General features: G+C 43.2%; 1 protein-coding gene across 1 annotated transcript in view; it reads right to left on the bottom strand.

Annotated features, from left to right (window-relative positions):
- DPP3 (dipeptidyl peptidase 3) overlaps nt 1-17,441 on the bottom strand; it is a 118,443-nt gene that overhangs the window by 61,483 nt on the left and 39,519 nt on the right. Inside the window, exons 5-9 of the mRNA XM_082269641.1 lie at nt 11,699-11,773; nt 11,489-11,582; nt 11,140-11,273; nt 10,439-10,569; nt 2,458-2,516 (exon numbers count right to left, since the gene is read on the bottom strand). Of these exons, the coding sequence (XP_082125767.1) occupies nt 2,458-2,516; nt 10,439-10,569; nt 11,140-11,273; nt 11,489-11,582; nt 11,699-11,773 (493 nt within the window). The remainder of the gene's footprint in view (nt 1-2,457; nt 2,517-10,438; nt 10,570-11,139; nt 11,274-11,488; nt 11,583-11,698; nt 11,774-17,441) is intronic.

Below are 17,441 nucleotides of genomic sequence, written 5' to 3'. Positions count from 1 at the left end.
GGGCTGTGAAAGAAGCAAAGGACACTACTGTGGTGGGGGTGGGGGTGGTAACTGCTGTGAACAAGGTCAGTGTGTAATGTGAAAGAGGTTCACAACACTACTGTGAAGGGGGTGATGTAAAGGGGGCCTGAACACTACTGTGAAAGGGAAACTGTAATGTGAAGTGGGGGACTGAGGACATGAATGTATGAACAGGATTGTGATATAGGAGAGGGATTTGATGTGAAGAAACTGAGGCCAGAACACATTGGCTCTATAAAAGATGACAAAGGGAATCTGGCTACAAAGGACAGAGCGAAGCAAAAGGTACTAAATAAATTCTTCTCAGTCTTCACAAAAGAATTGGGGGGTTACACTAACCCAACATGTAATGTTAAAATTGATAATACATCACAGGAAGCACCCCCTATGGTTAACAGAAATAGAAGACTCAGAACTAGACTTTGGTCTCCGGGGACCAAATGGCTTACACCCGAGGGTCCTTAAAGAACTCAGCCGGGTGATAGCTAGACCATTGTTCCTAGACCATTGTTCCTAATTTTTGATGGATAGTCTACTGACGGGAATGGTGCCAGCTGATTGGAAAAAAGCCAACGCGGTGCCAACATTTAAAATAGAGCTGAGATATATCCCGGGAAACTATAGGTCGGTTAGCCTAACAACAATAGTCTGTAAGATATTGTAGGGGATAAGAAGGGATTATATACAAGACTTTAGTAGTGAAAACGGTATTAGTAGTAATCAACATGGATTCATGAAGAATCCTTCTTGCCAGACCAATCTATTAACCTTCTATAAAGTAGTAAGCTGCCATCTAGATAAATTTAAGCCTGTGGATGTGGTGTATCTGGGCTTTGCAAAGGCATTTGATACAGTTCTGCACAATCGCTTACTGTACAAACTATGGTACATAGGTATGAACCATAGGATGAGTACCTGGATTGAAAACTGGCTCCAGATGTGAGTCCAGAGGGTGGTGATAAATAGTGAGTACTCAGATTGGTCAGGTGTGGAAAGTGGGGTCCCCCAAGGATCTGTCCTGGGACCAATCCAGTTTAATTTATTCATAAACAACCTAGAGGATGGGATATCTAGCACAATCTCTGTATTTGCGGACGATACTAAGCTAAGCAGGCCAATATCTTCTATACATGATGAGGCAACCATGCGAACAGACCTGAACAAAATATCAATGTGGGCAACTACATAGCAGATGAGGTTTAATGTTGAAAACTGTAAGGTAATGCACTTGGGTGTCAGCAATACGAACGCACGTTACTCGCTAGGGGGTGAACATCTGGGTGAATCTAGAAAAGGACCTGGGGGTCCTAGTAGACAACAGGCTTGGCAATGTCATGCAATGCCAAGCTGCTGCAAGCAAAGCCAACAGAATATTGGCATGTATAAAAAAGGGGATTCACACCAGAGATAAAAACGATTATTCTCCCACTCTACAAGACTGTGGTCCGGCCACATCTGGAGTATGCCGTCCAGTTCTAGGCACCGGTCCTCAGAAAGGGTGTGCTGAAACTGGAGAGAGTCCAGAGAAGGGCAACAAAGATAATTAGGGGAATGGAGGACATCAGTTATGAGGAAAGACTACAAGCATTGAACTTATTCTGTCTGGAGAAGAGACGATTGAGAGAGGATATGATATCAATGTACAAATACCAAACTGGTAACCCTAGCATAGGAAACAAACTTTTCAGAGAAAGGGAACTCAATAAGAAACTTTGCCACTCGCTAAGACTAGAAGAAAAGCGGTTTAACCTTAAGCTGCGTAAAGTGTTCTTTACTGTCAGAGCGATAAGGAAGTGGAATTCTGTTCCACAAGCAGTGGTATCAACAGGGAGCATTGAAAGTTTCAAAAAACTATTAAATGGGCACAATAAAGACCACAACATACATTGGTATACAATGGACGGTTAGCAGAAGACACACATGCAGACACACACACCATAGGTTGAACTGGATGTACTGGTGCCTTTTTTCAACCTCACTAACTATGTAAGGATCAAAGCAGAAAAATTTACTGACCGGACCTACATGAATTTTAATTCAATACCCCTGCTATATAACCAACCACGTTGATGTCCAAAAAACATTATCCAATTGTGGGACAAGACGGAGTTAGGGAGCACTGCACTAGCAGATACATTTCCCGAGCAGCTGTTACTTTCAAAGTAGATTTGTGACTGAAGGTGCCTATTTTTGTAAGACTATACTAAACATTTCCATTCACCAAAGCATTCCTGCATTTCCCTCACTATACAACTGCAGTGTTGTAATCCATTTTAGCTTTTATTGTCTTGGTATAAACCTGCAAACCTAATGACTGACAGTTGCAGCCTACTAAAGCAAATGGTATTTGCCTCCATTTAATTAATCCCAATTACTGAAAAAATCACCAATGTTCTATTAAGCATTAGGTTATTTAGTGCCTCTCTGCAAACTCACCTTCAAATTCTCCGCGGGAACCGAATGGATCTCTATAGCTCTCAATAAACCCAATGTAACTGAAAAGAAAATGTACTGTGAAAACACAAATTTCCCAAGAAATACTCACACTTATTTTTCTGTATATATGCCCACAGTTTACAGCTAAAGTCTAGGCAAAAAGCTAAACACACAATCAAAATACACATTTACGAGTCGTTTTTGCCAAAGAATTTTGTATTTTTGTCCATCCAGTCTTCCATTTTCCTAGCCTAATAGTAAAGGAGCAGCAGTTCATCCATTTGCTTATACTAAAAAATACTCTCAATATGATCCCTACGCTACACCTAACTGAAATAAACAAATATCAAAATTGCACGTGTCAAGAGCTGCTCATACTAATATGTACAAGCATTGCCCTCTCCTCCAGTCAGCAAGCTTTTTTCACCACATGTACATGCAAAGCAATTGACTTGCTCCTAGTTCTTCCATTCCTATCCCAGTCAGACAGTTTTAGTACAAGGGATTATAAGAGGCTGCCACAAGTCATATTTGAGGACCTAAAGCGAAACTAAAGTCCAGCTTTCAAAAACTGCAAGCAGACAAGATCTTTATTGCAGACGAGACATGCAATTTCTCTTCTGCAATAAAAGAACCTGGTTTGCTTGCAATCTCCTCTGGAATGTACACTGAGATGTGCAAGCGCTGCTCAGTTTGCGTTCTGGCACAGCGCCCATGTGCCAGGAGGAGTGCACTTATTGGCATGTGCCGGAGTGACGTCACCCTTGCCAGCCAATGAAGACGTCACTCAGAAAAAGCCAGGTGGAAGATGCCGGCACCGGCGAGGAATGTCTGACCATTGAAGGAGAGGTACGTTTTTTGGAGTTTAGTTCTGCATTAAATTAGCTGCTCTTAAATACATTTTGTTGTTGTTAATGAACACATAACTGAATTAATCAGTGTTTTTTAATACCTGCCATAATTTCAGCCTTAACTGAAGAAATTAAACTTCAGGCTTAACATAATGTCTAGTCTTGGTGAGGCTTCTAAATTTTTCTTTTTTTTTTTTTAATCAATGGCCTGAACACTATAGTGAAGTTTGATACCACAAGTGAATTACTTTTTACCACCTAATATTGACCAACTTATTCACTTGTCGTGCCCCCCACATCCTCACTCCCCCTTGCCCTTCTTTTTTTTTTTTGCTTTCCCGCTTTATTGTTGTACTTTCTTCCATGTCAAGAACGTAACCATTAACTCCTCACTTTCTACCCTCTAAATCAGGTGTTTCAAAACTGTGGCCATAGGCCAGATATGGCCCTTTGCTTGCCTTTATCTGGCCCTCGCAACACTATTCCTTCCACTGATATGTGGCACTCTTTCTTCCACTGACACCAAAGACAAGGCACTGTTCCTCCCACTGACACCAACAATGGGGTACTATTCCTCCCTCTGACACCAACAACGGGGCTCTATTGCTCCCACTGACACCAATGATGACATTTTTTTTACTCCCACTGACCACCAAGCCTTTGGTATTGACTACTCCCACTGGCCACAGTCTGGCCCCCTAAAGTTTGAAGGGCAGTAAACTGGCCCTTTGTTTTGAAAGTCTGGAGACCCCTGCTTTAAATAGTATGCGATCTATATAGTCACATCACTGAGTGTCCTATGCTTCCACATCCTGTATACCAGAATAAATGTATTTAGATCATGGTATTGCCAACAAGACAGAACTATTCAGTGTTAATTTCGTCGACTAAAACCGACTAAAACCTTTTCGTCGACTAAATTAACACAATTTTAGTCGACTAAAATACGACTAAAACTAAAACAATTCAGATGACTAAAATACGACTAAAACTAAAATGGCATTTTAGTCAAAAGACGAACTAAATCGAAATTTGCTGCCAAAATTAACACTGGTGCATGCTCAAAGCTTAATACCATAAATAATAACATATTAGATTTTTCACTCCAGGACCAGCAGTAGTATATAATGAGTTTGGAAATTGTAGAGAAATGCTTAAATAATGCATTAAAAATTACAATTGAACTACACCCATTCGATTATAGATGACTAAAATGTACTGGAGTTCTAGTCGACTAAAATGTACTGGAGTTCTAGTCGACTAAAATGTACTGGAGTTCTAGTCGACTAAAATGTACTGGAGTTCTAGTCGACTAAAATGTACTGGAGTTCTAGTCGACTAAAATGTACTGGAGTTCTAGTCGACTAAAATGTACTGGAGTTTTAGTCAACTAAAATGTACTGGAGTTTTAGTCGACTAAAATGTACTGGAGTTTTAGTCGACTAAAATGTACTGGAGTTTTAGTCGACTAAATACGAAAAACACTTGCAGAAGACTACCCATTCGATTATAGATGACTAAAATTTACTGGAGCTTTAGTCGACTAAAATGTACTGGAGTTTTAGTCGACTAAATACGAAAAACACTTGAAAACTAAAATGGGACTGAAACTAAAATTCCATTTTAGTCCTAAGACTAAGACTAAAAGTAAATTGAAATTTGCTGCCAAAATTAACACTGGAACTATTCCACATTTTAACCTAGGCGTATCATTTTATGTAACGCTCCAATGTCGTATAGGTATTGGCCTTGGTTGTTTGTCAATGCTGTACTTTACAAAAAATGTTGTATTTCTTTTAATCAGGGAAATTTGAAACACTGCATATTAATATTTACCGCTTACAGCCTGCAGGTTGTGCAATCAAGGCAAAAAAATAGAGCTCTGCTGAGTTATACTACTACACGGTGAATCGGACCTTCAGTTTCAGCTCAATTCACAACACACACAAGGTTAATGGGTCAGGCAGGAAACACGCCCGGTCTAGCAATATCGCTTCTAGCATTGAAAAAGTGACCAACCAAGTCTGAGCTTTCTTGCTATAAAGCCCAGCCGACTCTGTTAAAGCGTAAAAGGTAGTTTATTTGTGAAATATTGTTTTTATAGAAAACAAAAATTATGTATAGAAATCAGTTTACAAACATTACATCAAAATCAAAAAAGAATAGTTTGCTTTTAGTTTTTAATAGAGTGGGGAAGGGTTAGATCCTCTGCCAAGCTTTTATTGTGGCCTGTATCCCTGTTGAAGTGATTCACCCCTTTATTTGTCCTAGTAAGCATTTTCAATGAAACAGAAAGGAAGGGGAAAAACAGGATTTTTGTCTTCCCGTAAAACCCTTCTCTCTGAGGTTCACTGACGGACACAGCTCCATGTCTTCTAGACCCTTGGGCTTATGCTGCTCTATCTTCAGGAGATGGACTAGGCAGAAACAAATTTTCGGCTACACCCCTGAGGCAGTCCCAGGGGGTATATCATCACTTCCTGCTATAGGACCTCTGCAGTGTCAGAAGAATACATAACTCAACCCAACACAGGGAAGGGTGCTGTGTCCGTCAGTGAACCTCAGATAAAAGGATTTTACAGTAAGACAAAAATCCAGTTTTCTCTTTCAGTCACTGACGAACACAGCTCCATGTTTTCTAGACCCCTGGGATGTCCATAAGCAGTATCAACATCAGGGCTGGGAAAAAAATAGCAATACATATAATTCCCAACAAGGCTAAAACACAGCCAACCAGGTAAAACCGGAGCTCCCCCCGAGACTCACGCCAAGTAATGCGCGCCTTCCAAACTCGAAGATAAACCTTCCTGGAAGTAGATTTCCTAGCTTTTACCAGAGTAGGAATCACCGACTGACAGCCCTCTGTCCTACCGCACCTGGCTTTCAAAAGCCAACCTGTTAAAGCCAGCAACAGTAAAGCAGGATGGAAGATTGGTCCCTGAGACTGAAGATCTTCTCTGAGAGGATGTTTCCAAGGGACATCCACTACCAGCCTTACCACGCCTGCATACCAAGACCGGCGAGGCCAGTCTGGTGCCACCAGAATGACTGGAATCCCTTCTACCTTGATTCTGCATAGCAGTCTCGACAGAAGTTGTATTGGAGGAAAAGCGTAAATCAGACGATACTGACCCCAAGGCCACCAGGGCATCTGCGGCGTCAGCCAGAGGATCCCGAGACCTCAACACGAACCTCTGCACCTTCCTGTTGGGACGGGAGGCCAACAGGTCCAAAATTAGGGGTCCCCCACCGAAAACACAGCTGATGAAACACCTTCAGGTGAAGAGACCATTTTCCCTAAAACAACGTCTGTCGCCTAAGATAGGCCACTTGCCAATTCTCTACTTCCGGAATGTGCACAGCAGAAAGGGCCGAAACATACAGTTCCGCCCACTTTAGAATGCCAGCTACTTCCCGGGCCACCAGGGCACTCCTTGTGCCACTTGATGCTTGACATATGCCACCGTAATAGCATTGTCCGATTGTATCCTCACCGGGCATCCCTGCAGACAATCCGTCCACTGGGACAGACAAAGTCTGATCGCCAGAATCTCCAGAATGTTGATCGGCAGACTGGACTCCTCTCCAGTCCAAACACCTTGAGCCGAGTATACTCCTAAGACACCTCCCCATCCAGACAGACTGGCATCCATGGAAATCACTGTCCAATACAGGGGAAGAAAGGATTTTCCCAGGCAAAGCACCAGGGAGCTGAGCCACCATATCAGAGACCCCCCTTGAACCCTGACTCAACATGATCAGACCCAGCATTTGCATGCAAGTCCTGAGCGACGACTGACGGTTGGACAACAGGAGCTGAACCGCATTCTGCAACTTCAGAAGTTTCACCTGTGGAAGAAACACCTGGGCCGACACGCTGAATCCAGTGTCATACCCAGGTAGTCCAGCTTGGTGGACGGAGTGTCAAAGGCAATTTTTTTAAATTCAGTGTCCATCCGAACTCCTGCAGAGTTTGCACAGTAATGTCCAAGTTGACTTCTAGAGCCGAGGAAGACTCTGCACACAGAAGCAGATCGCAAAGGTAACCTAGTACAGTGATCCCCTTCTGCCGAAGCAAGGCCAACACCGGGCCAAGACCTTTGTGATCACCCTAGGAGCTAAAGCAAGACCATAAGGTAACGCCACAAATTGATAGTGCTCCTCGCCCACGGCAAAATGAAGAAAGCGCTGGTGCACGACATATATTGGAATATGAAGGTAAGCGTCCTTGAGATTGATGAAAGCCATAAAATCCCCCTGATCCATTTGTCCTGAATGAGCAAGCTCCAAGGGTCCGGAAAGAAGCGAAGACGTCCCCCCATCCCAGATGTGGGGGAGGGCGCCCCTTCAGGCTGGAGAAGACTTGTCTGCGGAACCAGTAGCGCCCACTTGACTTAACATTCTGGGGTCTCTTGGAGCCTCCCGCAAAGTCACGGGTGGATCGCGAACCCTTATCTTGCGATTTAGATGGACGAAAAAGGCCGCTTATTAGCAGAGAAAAAAGGACCACCTTTACCACGAGGTTCCTTGCCCTTAGCTACCTGCGGTAAGTAAAGTACTCTTACCTCCCGCAAGACCCTTAATGATTTCCTCCACAGAGGCACCGAACAGTCAACTACAAAAGGTAGATCAGTCAGCACCTTTTTACAAGCCTGGTCAGCCTACCAGTACTTAAGCCAAATCATGCGGTTTAGAATCACCACCGTCTCGGATACCCTGCCAGCCAAGGGAGCCGCATCCAAAGACACATTACAGATGTACTGTAGCCCCTGGATCAACTGATCCGCCAGCTCAGGAGGGTGTTGACCCCCTTCCAGGTCCTAGTGTAAAACCTTTGCCATTCCGTTAAGGTCTGAGATACCAAGGTGATAGCAAACACCAGCCTCAACATTGAACCTGCCATGATGAAAAGGTAAGGAACCAGAGCCTCAGCTCTCTCGTCCACAGGATCCTTAAAGGATGGAGAATCCTCTACCGGTAAAACCGTGGCCTTATTCAGTCTTGAAACCTGAGAGCCCACCGACGGTGGAACCATCAGTTTCTTTAAGAGAGACTCCTCTAAGAGATATCTCCCAGAGAAACGCTTAGGTATTCCAACCATGCGTTTCAGGGAACCTCACTGACTAGTGACAATTTTGTCCAAAATAGGCAGGAAAGGGGAACACCTTAGTCACCTTGGAAGATCTGCGGGTGCGAAACTGCACCGGCGTCGCCATCTCAGTATCAGCCCTCCAACTTTAAACTTTCCCGCACTGACACCATCAATGCCTCCACCAGCGCTTTTTCATACGCGGCTGCAGAGGGGGAGGATTCATCCTCACTGTTAGAGCACTCAGGGTGTGTGGATGCAGACCCAGTGGGCTGACTCGCGTCCGCGGCTGCCAAATCCACCTCAGACTCTGAGGAGGCAGAGGATAAGGGGTAAAGGCGGGGGGGGGGGGGGGGGGGCTTCTTGCAAGGCCGCCTTTACAGGGCCATATCAACCTTTGACACAAGTGACTGCAGGGCCGCCTTCATGGCCGCCACCGCAGACTGAAACCCAGATGGTCCCGCAGGTTCAAGGAGTGGGTCAGGTGGTGATACGCGTTCCAGGGGAATCATGGTTAAATCAAAGCCGCACTGTGCACACCGCTCGGAGCACCACAAGTAGCAGCGCACCCGTGGCGCTCTATATAGCAGAGGAAGGATCGTATACCCACAGAGACTCACCACCCCAGAGATAAAGAGCGCCAAACAGCCTGCCATACTGTGACCAAAGAGGAAGTGCCGACACTGACACTAGAGGCCCCCGCTGCACGTCACCACACCATATTATAAGAAAATGGCAGCCGCTATCCTTTACATAGGGAAACCCAAAGCATGGCCGCCGAGGACAGAAAAAAATCCATCAACGGCAAAATGGCAGCACCACGCGAACCCTGGGACCCCAGGGAAGTAATAATCCACCAGGGGGGAGCCCCCTAGGGACCCCCCCCCCACAGTGTAAAGAATGCAGGCACCCCTAAAAGGGGGCTGCCAGCGGTACACTCCCACCGCCCTCCGGCCCAACTCCAAAAAAACGCCCAAGCACCCCAAAAGGAGGACTAGGGGAGGGAACAGGTGAGGACGACCAATGTGGGGGAAACCCTGCTAGGGAGAGGGGGAAAAACGTGAGGGGAGGAAGAACATGGGGGGCTACCATACCCAGCAATTCCCAGAGAAAAGAGGGGGGCACTACTCACCACACCTTGGCATCAGGCGGGCACCACTCCCGGCAGTCCACCGCACCATCTTGGAATGGGGGTACGCTGCGACTCTGATCATGACTGCTGTCGTGACCAGGGCTATGCGACCTCGCGAGGTGTTTAACTCGCCGGCCAGCTCCGGGCCAGTGGGGCTATGTCAAGGCCAACCTAGCGTGGAGCCAATAGTTGGGTCGTGCTTACAGGCCAGACTGGGAAGACCATAAGGATCTAGGATATCCAGTGCATCGCCCAGTCCAGCTGTTGATTGTAGTTCACACAGGAACAGGTTGATTTTAGTTCACACAGGAACAGAAAATAACAAAGAAAAAGAAAAAAAAATTCCATTCAAAAAGAAAAAAAGATGCCAGGACCGCAGATCCTAGCAGGGAGCCAAGTCCTTACTCCTGACTAGACAGATAAAACTGAAGTCCTATAGCAGGAAGTGATGGTATACCCCCTGGGACTGCCTCAGGGGTGTAGCCAAAATGGTTTCCGCCTAGTCCTACTCCTGAAGAGAGCAGCATAAGCCCAAGGGTCTAGAAGACATGGAGCTGTGTCCGTCAGTGAACGAAAGAGAAATCCTAAATTTTAGAGTTGTCATGAGAGCAAGAAGTGAAGGGAAGTCATTCAATGGGGACACATTTTCTGATCACAATGGTCGAAGATGGGAATTCCCCTCACCATGTGGACACTTCCTCTCACCCCCTCTTGTGTCTTCAAGACAAATAATAACCTGATAGGAATTTAATCTGCTAGGGAATTAACCCTTCCCTACTCTAGGCAAAATAGAAAGAAAATGTAGTTATACATATACTTTAAAACTCGTACAATTACCAAAAAAAAAAATGCTTTTATTGACTATATGCCACTTTCTGCCTTCAGTCTACTTGGCCTTCAGGTACCCACCTTTCCACTATTGGTCCTTTGTCCTGCACCCAGTGCTTGGACCCTTCCTTATGAGCTTGGATGGATCCTTCCTGAAAACTGCGTCCATATTCATCCAGCATCTTTCTCTGATTATCATTGGAAGCATAGGCCTACGGATTTTGGATTACAAAGAAAACATGAAATAATGAGGATAACAGAAACCAAATGACACACCAAAGCGTGCAGATGATTGGAAAGTTCGCAACCATTCTTTTGACAATCTTTATTTCTGGATGAAGGGTCTCTGTGATCATGTAATAAAAAAGAAACGAGCTTGTCGATGTACTAACGGCATATCTTATCCATGGCATACACCGTGACCAGTCAGGAGTCATTGCAGTACCCCCTTAACCATTTGGTTATTTTCAGTATGGTGTGCAAATTGAATACTTATTTCCAAGAGGGTCCCCCATAAAGTAAGGAACCATTATGCTAGGCTAGTCGTATTCAGTATGTTGCCTATTATTGAGATTAATGATTTTTAGGACTGGATTTCACAGTACGTTTTTCTTGTAATCATATAGACTATCAATTTGGAAAGGATCACAAATTAATTTAAATTCTGTATGTTGACAGTTACAATGCAACTTTTGTTAAGTCCCAGTTTACATTTTAAAAATGGTTATCCTTTAAACTTCCACTGTTCACACCCATTTCCACACAGAAATAATAGTGATCACCTTTGCTTTTTCCAGGTTTTCCCTCACTCGGAGTAGTAAGGCAGAGTAATCGCCCCTTGTGACAATGATCTCATGGCCCTCAAACTCAAATGATCCCAAGAGGTTTGAAAGATCTGAAGACTTATCTGCAGTTCCTGGTTTGTGACATAAGGATAATGTGAGTGGGTGCAAAGAAAATATAGTACAGTGCAAACAAAACTTGTTGGTATTCACACTATGCCTGGAGAAGTGTTGATCAAGTATACATCATTAAGAGCAATGCTGCACCATGATGGAAAATCATGTAACTAAGATGACTTCTGTTTAGCAGCTAGACTAAACCATATTACTGTATTCATGAAACTCCCACCTTCTTTGGTAACAGATGCCAGTCGAACCTCATACTTAGCCCTGCCTCCTTCATCCTGAGTTTTAAACAGTCTAGTGTTGTAGGCACTAAGATTCTGGAGAGAAACAGAAAAAAGTACAGAATAAATTGTAAAAACCTTCCCATAGAAAAATGGTAATGTAAGCTGGATTGGCAACAACTAATAAAAAAAGCACAATGGTAACTGTATACCTTTGAGTCGAGGAACCTCTGAATCAGTTCTGCATCTGCTATAGTGCAATTTCCAGAGAAGTAAGTGGTAATTCCCTATGACAAATAAAAAAACACTATCATCACGCATCCTTGTTACACAGTCATTAAAAAGCAACTCCATGTGATGCAGCGTAGTTGGGAAGGGGGAGAAAAGTGTCAAATGTAAGTAGTATTAGGAACTGAAAATTTGTTTGATTCATTCTGGGATATGTGGATTTTGCCTCAATCTTCTGCTCAAGATAATTTTTTTGAGCAAAGAAAAACATATCAATTTACCTCATAGGACAAGGAACTTACTGGCAACTCTATTTCCAGTAGTCACCCAGGACCACTCCTAAGACGTAGAGCTCTTCCCACCAAGATAGGAAACAAATTACCCCACAAGCTTTAAAATGTTGTCCTCTAGTAGTGTCCACATAAGCTAGAAGATATCTCCAAACAATTATCAAGTTAAGACTCCTCTCTGTCTCCAGAAGGAGAATTGCAGAAAGTCAGCAATACAATATCCTGAGATCTATGAAAAGATAACCCAACCTTGGATAGAAAACCAGGGTCAGTTTTTAGAATAAGATTTTAAAAAATATGGAGAAAGAGTTCTCTAATATAAAGAGTCTGTAATCCACATTACTGCGGGCTGAAGTAATGGTAACTAGAAAAAATGTTTTCAAAGGCTTAAAAGGAGGAAATTGATAATAGCCTCAAAGACCAAGGATAGACCCCCCAGGCAGGACAAACTTTGATAGCTCTTTCACTTGCCATGAGCTCTCTCCAATTCAAGGAAGCTCTGGCTTTGCTCTTGGACCACTGTCCATGTGCCACTTTGCAGTTTAGATGAGCTTCCTAACCCCAAGATGTTGCATCCATTGTCACTGTTTGAGAGACCGGCCAACTCCTAAGAAGACCCTTGGATGTGCCTGGGATCTTCACCACCAGAGGGCTCACTTGACTTGTTTGAATCTCCACGGGTCTCTTTGAAGCCATTCCAAACTCCCAGAAGGAATGACTGCAGGGGCCTCTGGTGAAGACGGGCCCAAGGAACTGCTAGGATGGAAGCAATCACTAGCCCTACAACCACCATTACCATCCTTATAGAAACCAGCTTGTTCATCTACAGCCAGGCTATCTGCTGGTCTATCTTGAAAATCTTAACCTCTTAAAAGAAATTTTTTTATTTCTAGAATGGATGCTGTAACCCAGAAATTCAACTACCTGAGATTGAATCCTGCTTCATTTTTTCCATGTTAATTAACCATCCTAGGTCTGCATGCCCAGAAGATCGTCATAAATGTTCCTGTGACAGAGTAATGAGCAGGTGGTTATCTAGATAAGGGACAATGATGACCTCAATCTTAAATGTGTCAGAGCTTCCCCCAAACTCTTTGAAAAAAATCCTTGGCACTGGGGAGAGCCTGAAAAGGAAGTGCCCTACATTGATCATGATAAATCGTACCCCCTATCTTTACCGCAACTCGCAGAAACTTCTTAAAGTCCGTGTGGACAAGAATGTGAAGGTAAGTGTCCTTCAGATTCATCATGGCCATGAAATATTTGGGTTGAAGGACAGACCTGATTGAGAAGATCAACTCAATGCCATGGATCTGTTGAGAGGCTTTAGATTTAAAAAAAATCAGATGATTTTTCCCTGAGGGATCTTTATAACAAAAGGTGTGGGAATAAAACCTATGGCTCCTTTGTCGGTTAACAGGTACTAACACCTCCTGATCGACATAATTCCCCCCCGCCCCCCACACCTGGAGACACAAGGGTTTTTGCTTTGTCAGGATTCCTGAGCAGCTTGTTCACCAAAAAGCTCACGGGTGGAGGCCAATTGAACTCCAGCCTGTAGCATCTTTTGATCAGGTCTACAACAAATCCATTGGAGGTGATTAGTTTCAATTGTGGGAGGAATCCCCACAATCTTCCTCCCACAGGAGGAACTGAGTCATTGGCATTTGGCAGGCTGCTGAGGGGGTTTGAACAGGAAAACCCCAGTTCTCTGCCTCTATATGGCTTGTCCAATGCTTCTTAGGTCTCGCTTCCTTCTCCTGCTGGCTTTGAAACCTTTGGCCACAAAAAAACTGGATTTTTGACTTACCGTAAAATCCTTTTCTCTGAATTTCATTGGCAGACGCAGCGCCATATTCTTCTTAACCATTCGGTTATGCTGCCCCCTACTGGAGTAGGTCACTAGGCAAGAAAAAAAAAACAAAAAAAAACTTTACCACGCCTATGGGGCAGTCCCTGCAGGCATAGACCCACTCACTCTGCTCTAGGATTCAGTTTTGTTGCAAGCAGTGTCAGAAGTAAAAATCCCAACCCACGGCAAGTCAAAAAATCCAGTTTTCTCTATCGGTCATTGACAGACGCAGCTCCATATTCTTCTTATCCATTGGGACGTCCCAAAGCAGTTTTTGCATGAGGGGTGGGAAAACAACGCAGAGAAAGAAAGTAATACCCCAAAGGCTAAACTTAGCCAACCAGGAACAACTGGAGCTCACCTATAAACAACATACACCCTCAAAGAGAAAAAAATGCTCTTTTAAACAGCAGCCTGCAAAACCATGTGGCCAAAAGAAGCATCCCAGAATGCCAACACATCTATTTTGTAGAATTTAGCAAACGTGTGCACCGACGACGAAGTTGCCGCCTTGAAAACTGTATTACTGATGCCTGATGGCAAAAGGCCCTAGAGACACTCAGCGCCCTAGCAGAATGCGCCTTCACAGTGAAAGGTTGAACCTGACCCTTAAGTGAATACCCCTGTACCACCATTTGCCTGATCCATCTGGATATGGTCGCAGCAGACGCAGCCAATCCCTTCCAAGGTCCTTCTGTGAGGACAAACGGAGAGTCTGATTTCCTGAAAGACTCCGTAACCGCCAGGCAAACCCTAACTGCCCAAACCACAGCCAAAGAATGAAAGGCATTTTCCTTCAGATGCTTGGGTTTAAGACAGAGTGAAGGCAGCACAATGTCTTTATTCAATGGAAATCAGAAACCCCCTTAGGAAGAAACGACTGATTAGGTCGAAGTACCACTTAATCTCTGTGGACCACCAAAGAAGAACGGCAGGACAGCACCGCCAATTCAGACACTCTTCGGGCAGAGGTAAAAGCCACAAAAAGGGCTAACTTCTGTTACAGTGTAAGCAGAGGAATCTCCCAAAGTTTTCAAAGAGAGATTTTTTAAAGAACAGACAGTAACAAGTTAAGATCTCACAGAGGAAACGGGGAATGAATCGGAGGAGCCACTGGCTAGGAAGAGGGAGGAGACACACGGCTGGAGAAGCACAGCGGCTCAGCCGTCCAGCACTCCCCGGCTCGGACAGGGGGGAAGGAGGAGGTAAGGAGGCAAGCCATTCGGGGAGGGGGGGGTGCGTTGGTTTGCCCCCCCCCCCCAAATTACCGAGCACCAGCAGCCACTGGATAGGAGGGTGTAATACTGCTTTAAGGCTGTCAGCAGATAGGCCTCTACAAATTCAGAAGTGCCTAAAAATAGAAAGCAACTGAAAATGTGCAGAAGAGCAGGGTAAGACAGTGTATTAATGGATTTTAAACAGTATAGGCACTTATTTTTAATGTTTTACATAGCTATACCTGCAAAAGGGGCAGTCTGGCGTGATCTAGCAGGACTTAATTTTCTGACTAAAGTTCCACTTTAAAGTCAGTAAATTTCACTGATGCAAGACAACTCCCTATGCAGAGACACATAAAGTAGAAGAGTAAAATAAAACCACAGAAATACAGTATTGGGTCCACCATTTTCACTTTCTTATGAAATGCATATTAAATGAATATATATTATACATATAAACCTGATTCCAAAAAAGTTGGGACACTGTACAAATTGTGAATAAAAACAGAACGCAATGATGTTCAAGTTTCAAATTTCAATATTTTATTCAGAATACAACATAGATGACATATCAAATGTTTAAACTGAGAAAATGTATAATTTTAAGGGAAAAATAAGTTGATTTTAAATTTCATGGCATCAACATCTCAAAAAAGTTGGGACAAGGCCATGTCTACCACTGTGTGGCATCTCCTCTTCTTTTTATAATAGTCTGCAAACGTCTGGGGATGGAGGAGACAAGTTGGTCAAGTTTAGAAATAGGAATGTTGTCCCATTCTTGTCTAATCCAGGCTTCTAGTTGCTCCACTGTCTTAGGTCTTCTTTGTCGCATCTTCCTCTTTATAATGTGCCAAATATTTTTTCAGTACCCGAATCCTTCTTCTATGCAGCCATGATGTTGTAATTGATGCAGTATGTGGTCTGGCATTGTCATGTAGGAAAATGCAAGGTCTTCCCTGAAAGAGACGACGTCTGGATGGGAGCATATGTTGTTCTAGAATGTGGATATACCTTTTAGCATTTGTGCCTTTCCAGAGGTGTAAGCTACCCATGTCTCACACACTCATGCAACCCCATACCATCAGAGATGCAGGCTTCTGAACTGAGCATTGATAACAGCTTGGGTTGTCCTTGTCCTCTTAGTCCGGGTGACATGGAGTCCCAGTTTTCCAAAAAGAACTTCAAATTTTGATTCGTCTGACCACAGAACAGTTTTCCACTTTGCCACAGTCCATTGTAAATGAGCCTTGGCCCAGAGAAAATGCCTGCGCTTCTGGATCATGTTTAGATATGGCTTCTTTTCCGGCCTATAGAGTTTTAGCCGGCAACAGCGAATGGCACGGTGGATTGTGTTCACCGACAATGTTTTCTGGAAGGATTCCCAAGCCCATGTGATTTCCATTACAGTAACATTCCTATATGTGATGCAGTGCCATCTAAGGGTCCGAAGATCACGGGCATCCAGTATGGTTTTCCAGCCTTGACCCTTATGCACAGAGATTGTTCCAGATTCTCTAAATCTTTTGATGATAATATGCACTGTAGATGATGATAACTTCAACTCTTTGCAATTTTTTTCTGAGAAACTCCTTTCTGAAATTGCTACACTATTTTTCGCCACAGCATTGGGAGAATTGTTGATCCTCTGCCCATCTTGACTTTTGAGAGACACTGCCACTCTGAGTGGCTCTTTTTATAGCCAATCATGTTGCCAATTGACCTAATAAGTTGCAAATTGGTCCTCCAGCTGTTCCTTTGTGTATATATATATATATATATATACATACACATACATACATATATATATATATATATATATATATATATATATATATATATATATATATATATATATATACACACACACACACACATACATACATTTAACTTTTCCGGCCTCTTATTGCTACCTGTCACAACTTTTTTGGAATGTGTAGCTCTAATGAAATCCAAAATGAGCCAATATTTGGCATGACATCTCAAAATGTCTCACTTTCAACATTTGATATGTCTTCTATATTAGATTGTGAATAAAATATAAGTTTGAGATTTGTAAATTAGTCCATTCCTTTTTTACTCACAATTTGTACAGTGTCTCAACTTTTTGGAATTGGATTATTGGATTTGTATATTTATATATATATATATATATATATATATATATATATATATATATATATATATATATATATACACACACACACACACACACATATACATACACACATATACATACACATACATACATACATACATACATGTATATATTTATATACACATTACACTGCTCAAAAAAAATTTAAGAAACACTTTGAAAAACACAACAGGTTTCAAAGGGGAAAAATATCATGCTGGATACCTATACTGA

The sequence above is a fragment of the Pelophylax lessonae genome (genome assembly GCF_965119305.1).
Source record: "Pelophylax lessonae genome assembly, chromosome: 10".
Classification (NCBI taxonomy): Eukaryota; Metazoa; Chordata; class Amphibia; order Anura; family Ranidae; genus Pelophylax; species Pelophylax lessonae.
The sequence above is the reverse complement of the archived record's forward strand: the minus strand, read 5'-3'. Positions and strand labels throughout refer to the sequence as shown.